Below are 20,690 nucleotides of genomic sequence, written 5' to 3'. Positions count from 1 at the left end.
AAATGCTTACTTACGGGCCCTTCCCAACAATGCAGAGAGAAAGAAACTTGAGAAATTATAGAAAAGTAATAATAAATACACAATGAGTAACAATAACTTTGCTATATACACAGGGTATCAGTACCGAGTCTATGTGCAGGGGTACAAGGTAATTGAATTAGATACGTACATATAACTAGAAATAGAGTGACTAGGCAACAGGATCGATAATAAACAGTAGCAGCAGCAAACAGTGTATTCGGGAAGTATTCAGACCACTTGCCTTTTTCCACATTTAGTTATTCTAAAATGGATTAAATAAAAACAAATCCTCATCAATCTACACACAATACCCCATATTAACAAAGTGAAAACAGGTTTTAGAATTTTTTGCAAATTTCTTAAAAATAAAAAACAGAACTTATTTACACAAGTATTCAGACCCTTTGCTATGAGACTCGAAATTGAGCTCAGGTGCATCCTGTTTCCATTGATCATCCTTGAGATGTTTCTACAACTTGATTGGAGGCCACCTGTAAATTCAATTGATTGGACATGATTTGGAAAGGCACACAGCTGTCTATGTAAGGTCCCACAGTTTACAGTGCATGTCAGTGCAAAAACCAAGCCGTGAGGTTGAAGGAATTGTCCGTAGAGCTCCGAGACAGGATTGTGTTGAGGGACAGATCTGGGGAAGGGCACCAAATCATTTCTGCAGCATTGTAGGTCCCCAAGAACACAGTGGAAGATGGAAGAAGTTTGGAACCACCAAGAGTCTTCCTAGATCTGGCCGCCCGGCCAAACTGAGCAATCGGGGGAGTAGGACCTTGGTCAGTGAGTGACCAAGAACCAGATGGTCACTCTGACAGAGCTCCTCTGTGGAGATGGTTGTCTTTCTGGAAGGTTCTCCCATCTCTGAGCACTGCACCAATCAGGCCTTTATGGTAGAGTGGCCAGACAGAAGCCACTCCTCAGTAAAAGGCACATGACCGCCTGCTTGGAGTTTGCCAAAAGGCACCTAAAGGAAACTCGGACCATGAGAAACAAGATTCTCTGGTCAGATGAAACCAAGATTGAACTCTTTGGCCTGAATTACCACGTCTCGGGGAAAATTGTCACCATCCCTACGGTGAAGCATGGTGGTGGCAGCATCATGCTGTGGGGATGTTTTTCAGTGGCAGGGACTGGGAGACTAGTCAGGATCGAGGGAACGATGAACGGAGCAAAGTACAGAGCGATCCAGAGTGCTCAGGACCTCAGACTGGGACAAATGTTCACCTTCCAACAGGACAACAACTCTAAGCACACAGCCAAGACAACACAGGATTGGCTTCGGGACAAGTCTCTAAATGTCCTTGAGTGACCAGCCAGAGCCTGGACTTGAACTCGATCTGCAGAGAAGAATGGGAGAAACTCCCCAAATACAGGTGTGCCAAGCTTGTATTGTCATACCCAAGAAGAGTCAAGGCTATAATCGCTGCCAAAGGTCTTCAACAAAGTACTGAGTAAAGGGTCTGAATACTTATGTAAACGTGATATTTCCCAAAACTTCTAAGAACATGTTTTTGCTTTGTAATTATGGGGTATTGTGTGTAGATTGAGGGGGGGACTATTTCATCCTTTTTAGAATAAGGCTGTAATGTAACAAAATGTGGAAAAACTCAAGGGGTCTGAATACTTTCCAAATACACTGTATGTGATGGGTAAACTATTTAATTATTTAGCAGACGTATGGCTTGGGGGTAGAAGCTGTTCAGGGTCCTGTTGGTTCTAGACTTAGTGCATCGGTACTGCTTGCTGTGTGGTGTCAGAGAGAACAGTCTGTGACATGGGTTGGATGGCAGGGAGCTCGGCCCCAGTGATATACTGGGCTGTAAGCAATACCCTCTGTAGCGCCTTGCGGTCAGATGCCAAGTAGTTGCCATACCAATCGGTGAGGCAGCCAGTCAAGATGCTCACAAATGGTGAAGCTGTAGAACTTTTAATGGATCTGAGGGCCCGTGCCAAAGAATTTTCAGCCTCCTGAGGGAGAAAAAGCGTGCCCTCTTCACAACTGTGTTGGCTTGTGTGAACCATGATACCATAGATCTTTTAGTGATGTTGACACCGAGGAACTTGAAGCTCCCGACCCGTGCTCGGACCTCCGGTTCCTGTAGTCCACGATCATCGCGATTGTCTGGCTGACATTGAGGGAGGGATTGTTGTCCTGGTACCACACTGCTAGGTCTCTGACCTCCCTATAGGCTGTCTCAGCGTAGTCAGTGATCAGGCCTACCACCGTTGTCTTCAGCAAACTTGATGATGGTGTTGGTGTCTTCATACTGCATCACTCAACCTGCTGCTGTCTCCTCCAGTAGTCCAACATTCAAGGGGCTTGTAGACCTGCCCTGCACTGTTGTGCCCTCTGTCTGACCCTGGCTGTTTCTGCTATCCTAGGTGCTGTGTATGGGCACCCAGTCAGTGTTCATAGACAATGCCAACGAGCAGCATCATATGATCCTACTCAAGCACTTCACCGAGAAGAACCACGCTGCTGTGGTGGATGTCAAGACCCGCAAGAGAAAGACAGGTGAGAGGACGGACTGTCACAGTTAATTTCTTACATTTTGCTCATGGTGCACATAGTAGAGCTGTATTTTAAACCCTCACACATTTGTGTGTATGTTTTTATGTTTTTATACTGCTGCAACCAAATTGCCCAGCAACGGGGCAATAAAGATTTTCTGAATCTGTATGCCACCCCTCTCCTGTCCTTACAGTGAAGGACTACCAGCTGATCCAGCCGCAGGACTCCAGTGCTACAGGCTCCCACAGCCCAGGGTCCCAGGTCCAGGGCGTAGGTCAGGGTCAGGGACCCCCCCAGGCCCAGCTAACCCGCTACCTCAGTAACTTCACCTCCATCATCAGCCACCTGCTGCAGAGCAGTCAGGACAGCAGCACCCCCGACGCTGTGGAGGCCTCATGGGTCGTCTCACTGGCCCTCAAGGGCCTCTACAACACACTCAAGGTACCTCAGAAACAAAGCCACCTTTTGGTTATCATCACTCAACTTCTACAGTATGTCCCTTTCTCTCTCTTTTTAAATGACATTTTATGTTAATCACCAGTGCTGTGTTTTTCTTCTCAATTTTTCTTCTTTTTATTGAATGTCCATTTCCGTCTTCTAGTGGTTGACCTTGAAGACTTTGTCTAACATTTCCTGTTGTGTTCCTTCCCTGTAGAAGCACGGCGTTGCCGAGGCCCAGGAGGCCATCCAACAATCCGGTCTGACCCAGCTTCTGGTGAGGAAGTGCAGTAAGGGGACAGGCTTCAGTAAGCTGTGGCTGCTCCGAGACCTGGAGATCCTCTCCATAATGCTCTACTCCTCCAAGAGAGAGATCCACAGCATGGCCCAGGGCCAGGACGGGGAGAGGGAGGAGAAGGAGCAAGACAAGGAGCATGACTCGGACCACTCTAGTTGTTGTGCTGATGACCCCGACCCCAACCGGCCTGACCCATTGGAGGGGCTCGACGAAGAGACTAAGATTTGCTTCCAGGTCAGCAGGGATGCCCACATCCTCATTGTACTGTTTTAGTTTTTTTTAAATCCTACTTCTGACACTAATGTATCGAAGGGCAACATCCCCTTGGATCTCCGGTCTCAAACCCGGGTTTCCAGTCTGTAGGCAAACTTGTTAACCACTGCTTTAATAGCACTAAACCACTTGGATGAGAAAGTAACGATCTATCTCTCTCTGAATTGTAACAATCTCTCTGAATTGTGTCTGTTTCAGATTACCCATGATGCCTTAAACGCGCCCCTGCACATCCTGCGCGCCATGTACGAGCTGCAGATGAAGAGAACGGACTCCTTCTTTCTGGAGGTGCAAAAGAGGTGAGAATTAGATCACATTCCTGTCATACATTCTTCCATACAAATCAAATCACAATTGAGTTAAAGTGCATTTAACAGTCACAACACACTTTACAGAAATAAAAAAATATATGCTTCATAAAGAATGTGTTTTGAATACCATTGCACCAATGTCATTTTCATGCCTGACTTGTGTAGCTTTCATCCATCCCAGACAATGTTTTGCTATGACGTTGCGTGGTGGTGGCTGACTTGGTTGACGACCCGCAGGTTTGATGGAGACGTGATAAAGACGGACGAGACGATTAGGACACTGGCTCAGAAGTGGCAGCCCACCAAGAGACCTCGCTCTGAGGAGAGGAGCACCAAGGCTGTGGACACTGACATGATCGTCGTGCCCTGTGTGGTGAGCACTGCATTACATATGACGTAGTTTGAAGAATTGGTGTCAGTAAGATAATAGAACAAGTGGATAAATAACCCACTCCCCTTCCTCTCCCAGTCCAAGCCCAGTCACTGTGAGAAGGCTACGGAGGAGACCACGGTGGTGACTCAAAAGCTGATCACCAACACGGAGACTGACCTCCAGCTGAGCTACGCCAAGCAGCGCCGCACCAAGTCCTCCGCCCTGCTACACAAGGAACTTGACGCACGCAGCAACCGCTCTGTTAGACAGTACCTAGTCAAGGTAGGTGGAGGTGGAGGTCCTGTCTGTCTGGTTCAGTTGGTACTGTAAGAGCATGGCATTAGCTAGCAATGCCAGTGTTATGGGTTCGATTCCTGCAAGGATCACGTTTACTAAACAGGCTTGTATCCCGGACACATATTAAGCCATTGAACATGCTTTTTTAGGCCAGGACCTGTCTTAATCTGTACCTTCTCAAGATGTATGCAGTCACTGTACTGCAAGTGGATTTGGATAAAATGGTCTTCTAAATGATATGATGATATCATTATGTTCAGGTGAACCAGGCCATCGCCACCCTGTATGCCCGCCACGTGCTGGCGTCGCTGCTGGCTGACTGGCCCCAGGGGGCGCCACTGAGTGAGGAGGCTCTGGAGCTAAGTGGGGCATCACACATGGCCTACATCCTGGACATGCTGATGCAGCTGGAAGAGAGACCACTCTGGGAGAGGGTAAGTGTGTGTGTGTGTGTGTGTGTGATGTTTCACACTGGGAGTTATTGAGCTTCCACTCTGGAAATGGGTGAGAGGGGGTGCACAAATTTGTGTGTGAGTGAGTGGTATGGAAGTGTGTAGGGTGTCTACATGTTGATGTGGGTTAACTCATTCCTCTGGTCACCAGATTCTACAGAAAGTGCTGGTTGGCTGCAGCCAGAGCATGCTGGGTAGTTTGTCTCTGACAGCGTGTCAGTTCATGGAGGAGCCTGGCATGGCCGTGCAAGTCAGGGAGTCCAAACACCCCTACGACAACAACACTAATTTTGAGGTAGGTACCACATAGATCTAATTCCCCACTGAGAACTCTTAGCACATCTCACTTTCTACAGGCACACTAGAAAGTCAACAAGTTTCTCAATATAGGATATACAGTTGAAGTTGGAAGTTTAGAAACACTTAGGTAGGAGTCATTAAAACTCGTTTTTCAACCACTCCACAAATTTCTTCATAAATTTCTTAAGGCTAGGGGGGCACTATTTTCACGTCCGGATGAAAAGCGTGCCCAAAGTAAACTGCCAGCTACTCAGGCCCAGAGGCTAGGATATGCATATAATTGGTGGATTTGGATAGAAAACACTCTAAAGTTTCTAAAACGGTTAAAATTATGTCTGTGAGTATAACAGAACTTATTTGGCAGGCGAAACCCTGAGGACAAACCATCCAGGAAAAAAACAATTTGAGGTCACTCTCCTTTCAATGGGTTTTCTATGTGGATCTAGATTTCTAAGGCACTTGCTTGCAGTTCCTATCGCTTCCACTAGATGTCAACAGTCTTTAGATATATGGCTGTTCAGAACGAGGGTCAAGTCAAGTGTACTGTTGTGGTTGGGGCGCGCGACCTGAAAGCTCGCTCCACTTTGTTTTCGTCCTGTATTGAACACAGTTTCTTCTGGCTTAAATTTGATCGATTATTTACGTTTAAAAATACCTAAAGCTGGATTAGGAAAGTTGTTTGAAATGTTTGGATCAAGTTTACAGGTAACTATATTAGATACTTTGTAGTCATGTTGCGTGAGTTGGAACCGGTGTATTTTCTCAATCAAACGCGCCAAATAAATTTACATTTTGGGGCTATAAAGAGAATTTATTGAACAAAAGGACCATTTATGATGTTTATGGGACATATTGGAGTGCCAACAGAAGAAGATCTTCAAAGGTAAGGCATGAATTATTGTTATTTCTGAGTTTTGTGTCGCGCCTGGCGGGTTGAATTATGAATGTCATGTGTTTGTTTGATGGGGTGCTGTCCTCAGATAAAAGCATGATTTGCTTTCGCCGTAAAGCCTTTTTGAAATCTGACACTGTGGCTGGATTAACAAGAAGTTCATCTTTAAACCGAAGTATTACACTTGTATGATTTATGAATTATTATTATGAGTATTTCTGTTTTTGAATTTGGCGCGCTGCTATTTCACTGGATGTTGTCAAATCGCGAAGGTTAACAAACTATAGTTTTGGCAAGTCGGTTAGTAATTTTTTTTTTTTTTCAACAATTGTTTACATTATTTCACTTATAATTCACTGTATGACAATTCCAGTGGGTCAGTAGTTTACATACACTAAGTTGACTGTGCCTTTAAACAGCTTGGAAAATTCCAGAAAATGATCATGGCTTTAGAAGCTTCTGATAGGCCTTGAAATGCATCCACAGGTACACCTCCAATTGACTCAAATGATGTCAATTAGCCTAACTTCAACCTCAGTGCCTCTTTGCTTGACATCATGGGAAAATCAAAAGAAATCATCCAAGGCCTATCGAAATAACCTGAAAGGTCACTCAGCAAGGAAGAAGCCACTGCTCCAAAACCGCCATAAAATAGCCAGACTACGGTTTGCAACTGCACATGGGGACAAAGATCGTACTTTTTGGAGAAATGTCCTCTGGTCTGATGAAACAAGAATAGAACTGTTTGTCCATAATGTCCATCGTTATGTTTGGAGGAAAAAGGGTGAGGTTTGTAAGCTGAAGAACACCATCCCAACCGTGAAGCATGGGGGTTGCAGCGTCATGTTGTGGGGGTGCTTTGCTGCAGGAGGGACTGGTGCACTTCACAAAATAGATGGCATCATGAGGGAGGAAAATTATGTGGATATATTGAAGTGACATCTCAAGACATCAGTCAGGAAGTTAAAGCTTGGTTGCAAATGGGTCTTCCAAATGGACAATGACCCCAAGCATAATTCCAAAGTTGTTGCAAAATGGCTTAAGGACAACAAAGTCAAGGTATTGGAGTGGCCATCACAAAGCCCTGACCTCAATCCTATAGAAAATTTGTGGGCAGAACTGAAGAAGCGTGTGCGAGCAAGGAGGCCTACAAACCTGACTCAGTTACACCAGTTCAGCCAGGAGGAATGGGCCAAAATTCACCCAACTTTATTGTGGGAAGCTTGTGGAAGGCTACCCAAAACATTTGACCCAAGTTAAACAATTTAAAGGCAATGCTACCAAATACTAATTGAGTGTATGTAAACTTCTGACCCACTGGGAATGTGATGAAAGAAATAAAAGCTGAAATAAATAATTCTCTCTACTATTATTCTGACATTTCACATTCTTAAAATGAAGTGGTGATCCTAACTGATTTAAGATAGGGAATCTTTACTCAGATTAAATGTCAGGAATTGTGAAAAACTGAGTTTAAATGTATTTGGCTAAGGTGTATGTAAACTTCCAACTTCAACTGTATATCAGTATCAATGAGCATTTGCAAGAAAATGATACATAACTTCAAATATAAGCATGTGGAAGTGGTTTTCATTCTTTTGATATTAAGATAATTCCACACCAGATATGTACTGTGGCCTACTGGAGGAAGCTTGCGTTGGACTGACTGTTCTGCAGCCGAGCAATGACGTTGTAGAGCTTCTCTCTCTCTCTCTCTCTCTCTCTCTCTCTGTCTCTGTCTCTGTCTGTAGGACAAGGTGCACATCCCGGGGGCCATCTACCTATCTGTGAAGTTTGACTCCCGCTGTTACACTGAGGAGGGCTGTGATGAACTTATCATGGGCAGCAGCTCTGACTTTCTCCAGGACCTGCACAACTTCAGCGGCTCCCCACAGAAATGGACTGACTTCGAGATCCCTGGTGAGGGGACAGGGGCATGGACAGAGGGGGCTGGGACAGGGACAAAGGGCAGGGAGAGAGAGAGGGGTCTGGAAGAGAGGTGGCGGGGAGACTAGGAGAGGGGCTGGGAGAGGGGGGTCTGGGCGAGGGAGAGTGGACTAGGAGTAAGTATGCCACCCAATTAAGTGAATCGCTTCGGGGTTGGTATTAAAGATGTTTCCACAATGTGGTTTCTATCTACATAGTTTCACCGGGTGTGTGTGTGTGTGTGTGTGTGTGTGTGTGTGTGTGTGTGTGTGTGTGGTGTGTGTGTGTGGTGTGTGTGTAGTCTCATGATCTGTTGATTACTGATATGTGTTCTGTGTTTTCTCCACAGGGGATACTCTGCACTACAGGTTCATATCAGACATGAGCAACACAGAGTGGGGATACAAATTCACTGTCACCGGGGGACACAGGGGCCGCTTCCAGACAGGTCGGTCTACACACACGCATGTACGCACACTTGCATACACACACTGCAGCGGTATTGGGAGAGTGAGACTGATGAACGAAGTGGGCCGGGGATAGCATCAGCTGAGGACCTGTCACATGTGGTTAAGCTTTTATAATGGGAGTCTAATGCAGCTGACTGAACACAGACACACACAGACACACGAGAAAAAGAGCTACTGAGTGCTCTGTCTGATCATAGAGGGAAATAGAAACTATCCTTTCACGTCTAAATCTCTCTTTGTCTCTTCCTCAAACAGGTTTTGAGATCCTAAAACAAATGTTGGCTGACGACCAAGTGCTCAGCCACCTCCCATTGGCTGACATCTGGGAGTGGCAGGTGGGCGTGGCCTGCCGCCAGACCGGGAACCAAAGACTGAAGGCCATCCACCTGTTGCTCCGCCTCCTGCAGTGTCAATCACAGAGGTGAGACTCCGCCCAGTGTCCCTGTCCCTCGCATCCATCTTGAACGCATACACACACACACACACACACACACACACACCACACACACACACACACACACACACTGTATATCCACACAGTATGCACACACACACACCTCATTCTGTCACCTGCTCAAGGCTTTCAGGGACTTCAGGCACTACCTAGCCTAGTTTAGGATCAGGTACGTAAAGTAACAAGCAGGATTCACACTCCCAAACACACGACTCAACCGCACTCTTTGCCTACTAGAACCATAAAGCAAACTTGTCCCAAATATTGGGGTACACTATTATACTTGAAACGTTGGTAAAACCTACTGATTAGCAGCTGAAACCATTTAATCGTTTCCTAGGATGATATTCTGGTGACCCTTTTTGTACCCAATTTCAAGGCTCAGTATGAAGATTACGAACACATCTACATCCTCTGCGTCTGTGTTTCCCCCTAGAGAGAGAATATCCTCTGCGTCTGTGTTTCCCCTAGAGCTAGAGAAAACAGTTTTTACTTAAGAGTATTCCAGAGAAGCCTAATGTCCTGATAGTTGCCATGGAGATGAGGTCACATATCTATTGGAGGATTTGCATATTTTCCATGCCGCTGGCCCCGTCTGGCCGTAGTGACATCACCCTGACAAAATAGAATACACAATGTGTTATAATAATAATAATAATAATAATAATAATACATGTGATTTAGCAGACGCTTTTATCCAGAGCGACTTCCAGACAGGCGTGTATACGTTTTACGAATGGGTAATCCCAGGAACCGAACCCACTATCCTACAGATGTATGATGTCGTCTAATGGTGACAACTAACGGAGCTTAACTTGACCCAACTTGCAGGTTCACATCTCACTGGAAAAACACTGAACAAGTGTGTGTGTGTGTGTGTGTGTGTGTGTTGGCACTCGTGCGTGTTTGAGTGTGTGCTAGTCTCTAACTCTTATATCTCTGTGTGTGTGTGTGTGTGTAGGGGCTGTGAGCTGACCCTGCTGAGGCCTCTATGGCAGCTGTTCATGACCATGGAGAGTGGTCTGAGTCAGGACCCCACCAGTATCACTGTACTGCTGCCCCTACACAGAGCACTCACTGAGCTCTTCTTCATCGCTGAAGCCAGGGCCATGGTGAGAAGCATACACACACAGACACACTTGCTGCTGTCCAAGGACATAACGTTCTATGACATGAGGGTAGTAAGTAAAAGGTTGTACAGGTTCATACGTAGTTTACTAATACCGAAGGAGCTCGTCCTTTTTTATCAGACATGTCAATGTGAAGAACCAGTTACCAGTCTATGGATAGTGCTGGCACTCTAGTTGTGTTAATGCTCTTCTCAATATATATATGTGTGTGTGTGTGTGTGTGTGTGTGTGTGTGTGTTAACATGTGATAATCTGTGTTGTCAGCTAGCCTGCCTGTCTCCACCTAGGAAGGTTAATATAGCACTGTCACATAGCCCTGACCCCTCAGTGTGTTATTCAGCCCACCTGTTCACCTGCTGGGCCCAGTCCAGGCCCAAGGCAGAGAGCAGCAGGTCTGCCATCTGTCACACAACACAGCCCCTGGCACCTGCTACCTGGCTGGCACACCACTATTTATTATCTCTCTAGCTTGATGGTGGAGAGAGAGGGATGGAGCCTGGGAGGGGGAGAGAAAGAGGAGGGAGGGAGGGAGGGAGGGAGGGAGGGAGGGTGGGTGGGTGGGTGAGTGAGTGAGTGAGTGAGTGAGTGAGTGAGTGAGTGAGTGAGTGAGTGAGTGAGTGAGTGAGTGAGTGAGTGAGTGAGTGAGTGAGTGAGTGAGTGAGTGAGTGAGTGAGTGAGTGAGTGAGTGGAGGAAGAGGGAGCGAGAGGAGAGATGGCGAGGATGACGCGCGAGAGAGCTGCCCACCTGAAACCTTCAATAGGTGCGTGGGTGACCAGTCGCTCTTTAATCTGCCTTGAATTCTGAATGAAGGAGTGCATGTGTTTTGCAGTCCAGCAGGAAATGATCCTTCCAGCTTGGTGTCCCTTAAATTGAGCCAGTCACATCTACATTGTCTTCTGACAGGTGGAGACATTTTTTTTCTTAAAATGAGCTAGTGCAGACGGAGCCGTCACGTCTACTTATTTAAAAATAGATACCCATTCAACCTGACTGGCTATAAAGGCTCTCGACTAGACCAGTTCCCTCTCCTCTCCCCACTGAATGAATGAGGCTGAAGCTGCCAGTCCAACAGTGAAATTACTGAAATGAGTGATCTGTTTACTTGTCACAGAGATGGATCTCCACCGCTGGCTGTTGGGGAGATGAGAGGAAATGAGTATGTCTGGGTGTCTGTCTGTCTGGTTTGGGCTAATGCCTATGGTGGATGTGTTGCTGTTGTTTTTGTTGTTGACGTGTGTGTGTGTGTGTGTGTGTGTGTGTGTGTGTGTGTGTGTGTGTGTGTGTGTGGGGCTTCAAACTAAGGTTGATTGTTTTCATGTGGGAGTGTTATGTGGTTCTACCAGCAGGGGGCAGTAGGAGTTCTCACTAGCACTCACGCAGTTACACTGGGTACCATAGTGATGGCCTGAGATCGACACGCAGTCCAGACACTGATTCACCTAAGAGGAATCCATCCTATCTATCTATCTAACTATATACACTACATGACCAAAAGTATGTGCACACCTGCTCATCGAACGTCGCAACTGAGCGCAGACGATTTTTATGCGCTTAAGCACTCAGCGGGCCATGAGCTTGTGTGGCCTACCATTTCGCAGCTGAGCCGTTGTTGCGCCTAAACGGTTCCACTTCACAATAACAGTACTTCCAGTTGACTGGGGCAGCTCTAGCAGGGCAGACATTTGACCAACTGACTTGTTGGATATACTGTGTGTGTGTATATATAGAGTACCAGTCAAAAGTTTTAGAACACCTACTCATTCAAGTGTTTTTATTTTGACTATTTTCTACATTGTAGAATAATAGTGAAGACATCAAAACTATCAAATAACACATATCGAATCATGTAGTAGCCAAAAACGTGTTAAACAAATCAAAATATATTTGAGATTCTTCAAAGTAGCCAGCTTCAAATTAGCCACCCTTTGCCTTGATGACAGCTTTGCACACTCTTGGCATTCTCTCAACCAGCTTCATGAGGAATGCTTTTCCAACACTCTTGAAGGAGTTCCAACATATGCAGAGCACTTGTTGGCTGCTTTTCCTTCACTCTGTGGTCCAACTCATCCCAAACCATCTCAATTTGGTTGAGGTCAGGGGATTGTGGAGGCCAGGTCATCTGATGCAGCACTTCATCACTGTCCTTCTTGGTCAAATAACCCTTACACAGCCTGGTGGTGTGTTTTGGGTCAATGTCCTGTTGAAAAACAAATAATATTCCCACTAAGTGCAAACCAGATAGGATGGTGTATCGCTGCAAAATGCTGTGGTAGCCATGCTGGTTAAGTGTGCCTTGAATTCTAAATAAATCACAGTCAGTGTCACCAGCAAAGCACCATCACACCACCTCCTCCATGCTTCATCCGTTCACTTACTCTGCGTCTCACAAAGATACGGCGGTTGGAACCAAAAATCTCAAATTTGGACTCATCAGACCAAAGGACAGATTTCACCTGGTCTAATGTCCATTGCTTGTGTTTCTTGGCCCAAGCAAGTCTCTTCTTCTTGTTGGTGTCCTTTAGTAATGGTTTCTTTGCAGCAATTTGACCATGAAGGCCTGATTCACGCAGTCTCCTCTGAACAGTTGATGTTGAGATGTGTGTTACTTGAACTCTGTGAGGCATTTATTTGGGCTGCAATCTGAGGTGCATTTAACACTAATGAACTTATCCTCTGCAGCAGAGGTAACTCTGGGTCTGCCTTTCCTGTGGCGGTCCTCATGAAAGCCAGTTTCATCATTGCGCTTGATGGTTTTTGCGACTGCACTTGAAGAAACTTTCTTCAAAAAGTTCTTGAAATGTTCCGTATTGACTGACCGTCATGCCTTAAAGTAATGATGGACTGTCATTTCTATTTGCTTATTTGAGCTGTTCTTTCCATAATATGGACTTGGTCTATTTCCAAATAGGGCTGTCTTCTGTATACCACCTCTACCTTCTCACAACACAACTGATTGGCTCAAATGCATAAAATAATAAAAAATCCACAAATGAACTTTTAACAAGGCACACCAGTTCATTGAAATGCATTCCAGGTGACTGCTGCATAAAGCTGGTTGAGAGTATGCCATGAGTGTGCAAAGCTGTCAAGGCAATGGGTGGCAACTTTGAAGAATCTCAAATATAAAATATATTTTAATTTGTTTAACATCTTTTTGTTTACAACATGATTCCATGTGTGTTATTTCATAGTTTTGATGTCTTCACTATTATTCTACAATGTAGAAAATAGTAAAAAATAATAAAAACCCTTGAACGAGTAGGTGTGTCCAAACTTTTGACTGGTACTGTATATAATTCATCTCTCTCTGTATAATCAACCCACAGAAAAATACTTGCTTTTTTACAAACACTCTCACAAACACCTAAATGTGTTTGTTTGCTGCAAAGCCTATTTACTGCTGACTCACTCTCCATATCTGAACTGGTGGGTAGTGAAGTGTTGTGTTCTGCGAAAGAACAGAGGAGGAGGGGAATACCAGAGGTGTGCAGGGCCTTGTCATACATATAGCACACTCTTGTGTGTCCCAAATGACCCCCACTACCCTTGCCACCACCACTGAAAAAATCAGAGGGGAAACACTGACCATAGCCTCAGCATTCACTAGTCTGTGTTTTGTGTGTGTGTGTCTAAACCTTAGACATTATCACGATGGACTTCATGAACTCTGTCCTATGACACACACGCGCACACACACACAAAGAGAGAGATCGACACACACACACACACACACACACCCTGACAATATATTATACAGATGTCTATGCTCAGACCAGACTACAGGAGTTGTGAAGGTGTAATAGATACGTCGTCACCTTTGTCCTAAAAATAATTATGAGCATTGAATCTGCTTTGTCAGTGTGTTGACGAATGGGGCAGTTCCCAGTAAGGTGATGACATTCAGCGTAGTTCACAGTTCCATGTTGACACTGATGCAGCGAGCATGGCGTGCTGTTGAACATGTTGACGCGTCAGGTTTCAGAGCCTTTACTTTATTAGGTTTTCAAAAAAACAAACAAGGAGGACCCAAGTACATTATGTAAGCCTCCCAAATAGCACGCTCCTCATATTTGAGGTTAATTTGACAGAAACAATAGACCTGAATCAACATGTCTGTTAATGTGCCAAATAAAGCCAGCTTGACTAGTTGTCAACTGTAGCCTGTCTGGTCTATCTGGTGCAGGACTTTATCATCCAGAACCAGTAGACATACTGTATGAACTGCCAAGGCTCAGTGGTTAATATACAGTCACTTCTGCTGCATCCCCAAACAGTGTCTTATGTAGTGTCACGTGACAGAGCTGGCTGGCGTGCATGGGAGATTTGGGTCTGGGTTCCCAACTTCCGAAACGTTTGTTCTATGTGCATGAGAGCACCTTGGGAAGATGTTAATCTCTAAGACAAAGGCTGCATCCCAAATAGCACCCTTTTTCCTGTATAGTGCACTAATTTTGCTTTTCAAAAGCAGTTCACTATGTAGTGAGTAGGGTGCTATTTGGTACACACACACAATGTACTTCAGACAGGAAGTGACTTGTATAAAGGCTTTTCGAACATCATCAAATGGATCCTTTAGTTATATTCGCCTATATCTCCTGAAGTATACATGTCAGGGATTGTCGTGCACTGTCAGCTGTACAAATAGTCCAAGATGTTACCTTGGTATAAACAGCAGGCTGGGATAGGGAGAGTGAGGATATGTCCCAAAATACACCCTAGTCCCTATATAGTGCACTACTTTTGACCAGAGCCTTATGGACCCTTGTCAAAAGTAGTGCACTAAATTGGGAATAGGGTCACATTTAGCAGCTTGCGAGACTGAGGGATGGAGGTATGAGGGCCTGGATTGTGTCTCCCTCTCCTACTAGCTACACCATAAAAGCTCAATTTGGCCAGTCACAGTCTTATCTATGTTCTGGAACTCTTCTCTCTCTCTCTCCACGGTTACATAATAACAGTAACACCAGACCTGCCTGGGTTCAAATAGGATTAGTTTTTTTGTCTAATTCCAGAGTGTGGTTGAGCCTGTCTGGAGTGCCAGGTGGGCGAGGTTTGGAGTTGCACTTCTGGGGAAGATTACATGAGTTCCATTGCGCCAGACATGCTCAATTAAGCGCAGCTGAAGTATCTGACAGAAAACTAATACTATTTGAACCCAGGTCTTCATGACAGAGTTATTCTTTCTCAGAATTGGCTTCTTCTGCTGGAAGCTCTATTTTATTTGTTAGTAATTTTGAAGGATTTTCCTACGCTAAATTCTACATACCACAGAAAACTGTTCTCAGTACTCTTGAGTTAAGTGGTCAGAAACTCTCCCAGTGACAAATGAGATTGTCTCTGGAATGTTTCATGAACTCTTTCCAGTGAATGTGTACTGTAGGTTGTATGGGCACTTTTGGCAGAAATCAATGATTTGAAAGCCATAGTATATTCACTGTTTGTATCTCAGTTTTATTACTCAATGTATGTCCTGTGAGTGGAAGTCACAGTGTAGCAAGCATGTAAGGACGGATGAGCAAGGTCTTATTGAGAAGGACTACAAACCATTGTCTTTGTTTTCCAGGAGGAAGGCATTCTCCAGGAGTACCTATTAGCCCTGACCACCAATGAGCAGCTCCTAGCCCGCACAGCACTGGTAAGAACTTAGTTAGACTTGCACCACTTTGTACTTGGTAATGTTGAAGACAGGGATTGACCACCAGAATCATGATGCTAGCAATGTAGAAAGCGACATTCTTTTTTCATCTCATATAAAGATTTAGAGCTGTAACTACATATTCTACTCACCCAGGATGGTATTGCTTAGAAACTATTATTTCAAATATCTTCTAAGTACTTACACTTTGCCTAGGACTACTCTGTGACCTAGATGGTTATCAATATCATGAATGATGCATTTTGGAATGTGGGCTCAAACATATAGGTTAGTTGACATTCTCACTGTGCCTCCAGACCCAGATCTCCATAATATTCCAAAACATACTCCATCCATGCTATACAAATGACGTTGACATACCACTTTTAAGACTGCTGTCAATACGGAAGTGGTCAGATGACGCGGATGCTACGCTACAGGACTGTTTTACGAGCACAAACTGGAATATGTTCTGGGATTCACCCAATGGCATTGAGGACTATACCACATCAGTCAACGGCGCTTCATCAATAAGTGCATCGGCGACATCATCCCCACAGTGACTGTACATTTCCCAACCAGAAGCCATGGATTACAGGCAACATCTGCACCGAGCTAAAGGCTAGAGCGGCCGCTTTCAAGGAGCGGGACACTAATCTGGACGCTTAGAAGAAATCCCGCTATGCCCTCAGGCGAACCATCAAACAGGCAAAGCGTCAATACAGAACTAAGATTGGATCCTACTACACCAGCTCTGACGCTCGTTGGATCTGGCAGGGCTTGCAAACTATTACAGACTACAAAGGGAAACCCAGCCGCGAGCTGCCCAGAGACGCGAGCCTACCAGACAGGCTAAATGCCTTTTATGCTCACTTCGTGGCAAGCAACACTGACGCATGCATGAGAGCACCAGCTGTTCCGGACGACTGCGTGATCACTCTCTCCGTAACCAATGTGAGCAAGACCTTTAAACAGGTCAACATTCACAAGGCCGCGGGACCAGATGGATTACCATGACGTATACTCAAAGCATGCGTGGACCAACTGGCAAGTGTCTTCACTGACATTTTCAACCTCTCCCTGACCAAGTCTGTAATACCTGACATGTTTCAAGCAAACCACCATAGTCCCTGTGCCCAAGAACACTAAGGTAACCTGCCTAAATGACTTCCGCTCGTACCACTCACGTCGGTAGCCATGAAGTGCTTTGAAAGGCTGGTCATGGCTCACATCAACACCATCATCCCGGAAACCTTTGACTCACTCCAATTACTCTTCCGCCCCAAAAGATCCACAGATGCAATCGCACTCACCACTGCCCTTTCCTACATGGACAAACGGAACACGTGAGAATTCTGTTCATTGACTACAGCTCAGCGTTCAACACCATAGTGATGAGCTTTGTGGGCACTAAGCTAAGGACCCCTGGAACTAAACACCTCCCTCTGCAACTGGATCCTGGACTTCATGACAGGCTGCCCCCAGGTGGTAAGGGTTTGTAACAAGACATCTGTACGTTGATCCTCAACACGGGGGCCCCTCAGGGGTGCATGTCGAGTCCCCTCCTGTACTCCCTGTTCACCCACGACTGCGTGGCCATGCATGACTCCAACACCATAATTTAAGTTTGCTGACGACACAACAGTGGTAGGCCTGATCTCTCTCAACATGAGCAAGACTAAGGAGATGATCGTGGACTACAGGAAAAGGATGGCCGAACACGCCCCCATTCACATCAACGGGGTTGTAGTGGAGCAGGTCGAGAGATTCAAGTTCCTTGGTGTCCACATTACCAACAAACTATCATGGTCCAAACATACCGAGAAAGTCGTAAAGAGGGAATGACAACGCCTTTTCCCCCTCAAGAGACTGAAAAGATTTGGCATGTGCCCCCAGATCCTCAAAAAGTTATACAGCGGCATCATCGAGAGCATCCTGACTGGTTGCATCACCGCCTGTTATGGCAACTGCTCGGCATTCGAACGTAAGGCGCTACAGAGGGTAGCGCTACAGACCAGTACATCACTGGGGCCAAGCTTCCTGACATCCAGGACCTATATACTAGGCGGTGTCAGAGGAAGGCCCAAAAATATTTCAAAAACCAGTCACCCAGGTCATAGACTGTTCTCTCTGCTACCGCACGGCAAGTGGTGCCGGCGCACCAATTCTAGGTCCAAAAGGCTCCTGAACATCTTCTAGCCACAAGACGACTGAACAATTAATCAAATGGCCACCCAGACTATTTACATTGACACCCCCCCCCCCACCCCCCCTTTGTTTTTATGCTGCTGCTACTTGCTGTTTATTATCTACTCGCTGTTTATTATCTATGCATAGTCACTTTACCCCTACCTACATGTACAAATTACCTCGACTAACCTGTATCCCCGCACATTGACTCTGTACCGCTACCCCCTGTATATAGCCTTGTTATTTTGTGTAACTTTTTTTATTTTATTTTTTACTTTAGTTTATTTAGTAAATATTTTCTTAACTCTATTTCTTGAACTGCATTGTTGGTTAAGGGCTTGTAAGTAAGCATTTCACAGTAATGTCTACACCTGTTGTATTCGGCGCATGTGACAAATAATTTGATTTGATCTGTTTTCCCATTTGTCAATCAGGGTGTGATGAGTCCCAGAGTGAGAATACCGGTGGTCTTTAGTTATGATATTCATCTGTTCCTCATTTCCTCCTCTAATGGTGAATCATAATGCTAGTGACACATAGCAGGCTGCACACACACAAACCCCTTCCGGTGCTCTGTATGTGGGCTGCTGCTGCATTCTGTACTAATGTATCTGGTAATTACCTCTCATTATCATGCGTGGCTTAGCGAACATCATCTCCGCCCCGCTATGCTGTGATCCCGAACAGGGCAGAGGTGCAAGGGGGCAGCAGGCAAGCAGTGTGAAGGGAGGGGGGATTCTGGGGGTGGGAGATGCACGATTAAAATTATAATGTCTGATTGTCAGAGCTGAGAAGGGTTTACCTGTCTAAAGATGACTAAAACCTCATTGATCTTAGTCTATTATCGGCATTGGTTGAAGCTCAGTGTTCAATTCAAATCTCCCTACCATCATATCTATTCCAATATGACACCAATCTTGATTAAAATTCGCAAATCAACTTGATTGGAGGTACACGATACACTCCCGTCTCTCGTCATGAACCGTCCGGCCATTACCGAGAACCACATACCAGATTTTTTTTGACAGGGCCGTTAGCAATTCATTTTTAAGAGTATTTCTTGTGCCTACCTAGCTCAAATTTTAGACATCGGATTGAAACAAGACTATAGCCTCCTTAAAGTGACAATTGGACTTAAATGCCGGAATGACTACATTTGTAGGTGCAACAGTTTTTATTACATTTATCATTTATTGCTCTCACGTGCTCATTTATGTCCATTAAAAACCAATTATGTGCAGCTGCTAGCACCATGAATTCAAGCTGAGGTTAATCAATAAATGCAAATATATATTTGGATTAGCTAGGTAGGTACACTGGAAGGTTATACAGTGCATTCGGAAAGTATTCAGACCCCTTGACTTTTTCCACATTTTGTTACATTACAGACATATTCTAAAATGTATTAAATAGTTTTTTCCCCTCATCAATCTACACACAATACCCCATAATGACAAAGCAAAAACAGATTTGTATACATTTTTGCAAGTTTATTCAAAATAGAAAACTGAAATCACATTTACATAAGTATTAAGACCCCTTTACTCAGCACTTTGTTGAAGCATCTTTGGCAGTGATTACGCCTTGAGTCTTCTTGGGTATGATGCTATAAGCTTGGCACACCTGTATTTGGGGAGTTTCTCCCATTCTTCTCTGCAGATCCTCTCAAGCTATGTCACGTTGGATGGGGAGCGTCGCTGCACAGCTATTTTCAGGTCTCTCCAGAGATGTTCAATCGGGTTCAAGTCTGGGCTCTGGCTAGGCCACTCAAGGACATTCAGAGACTTGTCCCAAAGCCACTCCTGTGTTGTCTTGGCTGTGTGCTTAGGGTCGTTGTCCTGTTGGAAGATGAACCTTTGACCCAGTCTGAGGTCCTGAGCGCTCTGGAGCAGGTTTTCATCAAGGATCTCTCTGTACTTTGCTCTGTTCATCTTTCCCTCGATCCTGACTAGTCTCCCAGTCCCTGCCGATGGGGAAAAACATCCCCACAGCATGACACTGCCACTACCACGCTTCACTGTAGGGATGGTGCCAGGTTTCCTCCAGACCTGATGCTTGGTGTTCAGGCCAAAAAGTTCATCAGACCAGAGAATCTTGTTTCTCAGTCTTTAAGTGCCTTTTGGCAAACTCCAAGCGGGCTGTCTTGTGCCTTTTACAGAGGAGTGGCTTCTGTCTGGCCACTCTATCATAAAGACCTGATTGGTGGAGTGTTGCAGAGATGGTTGTCCTTCTGGAAGGTTCTCCCATCTCCACAGGGGACCTTTGGAGCTCTGTCAGAGTGACCATCGGGTTCTTGGTAACCTCCCTGACCAAGGCCTTTCTCCCCCGATTCCTCAGTTTGGCCGGGCGGCCAGCTCTAGGAAGACTCTTGGTGGTTCCAAACTTCTTCCATTTTAGAATGATGGAGGCCACTGTGTTCTTGGGGACCTTCATTGCTGCGGACATATTTTGGTACCCTTCCCCAGATCTGTGCCTCGACACAATCCTGTCTCGGAGCTCTACGGCAATTCCTTCGACCTCATGGCTTGGTTTTTGCTCTGACATGCACTATCAACCTTGGGGCCTTGGAATGGCACACACCAGTCTATACAAGTCATGTCCAATCAACTGAATTTACCGCAGGTGGACTCCAAGTTGTAGAAACATCTCAAGGATGCTCAATGGAAACAGGATGCACCTGTGCTCAATTTCAAGTCACATAGCAA

General features: G+C 45.3%; 1 protein-coding gene across 4 annotated transcripts in view; it reads left to right on the top strand.

The window, feature by feature from the left end:
- The window catches only part of zzef1 (zinc finger, ZZ-type with EF hand domain 1), a 57,230-nt gene that overhangs the window by 30,497 nt on the left and 6,043 nt on the right, over nucleotides 1–20,690 (top strand). For all 4 annotated transcript variants that reach the window (XM_082960205.1, XM_082960203.1, XM_082960204.1 and 1 more), the window contains exons 43-55: nucleotides 2,416–2,548; nucleotides 2,739–2,986; nucleotides 3,201–3,515; nucleotides 3,753–3,853; nucleotides 4,103–4,238; nucleotides 4,335–4,520; nucleotides 4,796–4,969; nucleotides 5,139–5,282; nucleotides 7,931–8,099; nucleotides 8,455–8,553; nucleotides 8,831–8,996; nucleotides 9,991–10,141; nucleotides 15,724–15,795. In XM_082960205.1, the coding sequence (XP_082816331.1) occupies nucleotides 2,416–2,548; nucleotides 2,739–2,986; nucleotides 3,201–3,515; nucleotides 3,753–3,853; nucleotides 4,103–4,238; nucleotides 4,335–4,520; nucleotides 4,796–4,969; nucleotides 5,139–5,282; nucleotides 7,931–8,099; nucleotides 8,455–8,553; nucleotides 8,831–8,996; nucleotides 9,991–10,141; nucleotides 15,724–15,795 (2,094 nt within the window). The remainder of the gene's footprint in view (nucleotides 1–2,415; nucleotides 2,549–2,738; nucleotides 2,987–3,200; nucleotides 3,516–3,752; nucleotides 3,854–4,102; nucleotides 4,239–4,334; nucleotides 4,521–4,795; nucleotides 4,970–5,138; nucleotides 5,283–7,930; nucleotides 8,100–8,454; nucleotides 8,554–8,830; nucleotides 8,997–9,990; nucleotides 10,142–15,723; nucleotides 15,796–20,690) is intronic.

Source organism: Salmo salar, chromosome 13, assembly GCF_965601325.2.
Source record: "Salmo salar chromosome 13, fSalSal1, whole genome shotgun sequence".
Classification (NCBI taxonomy): Eukaryota; Metazoa; Chordata; class Actinopteri; order Salmoniformes; family Salmonidae; genus Salmo; species Salmo salar.
The sequence above is the reverse complement of the archived record's forward strand: the minus strand, read 5'-3'. Positions and strand labels throughout refer to the sequence as shown.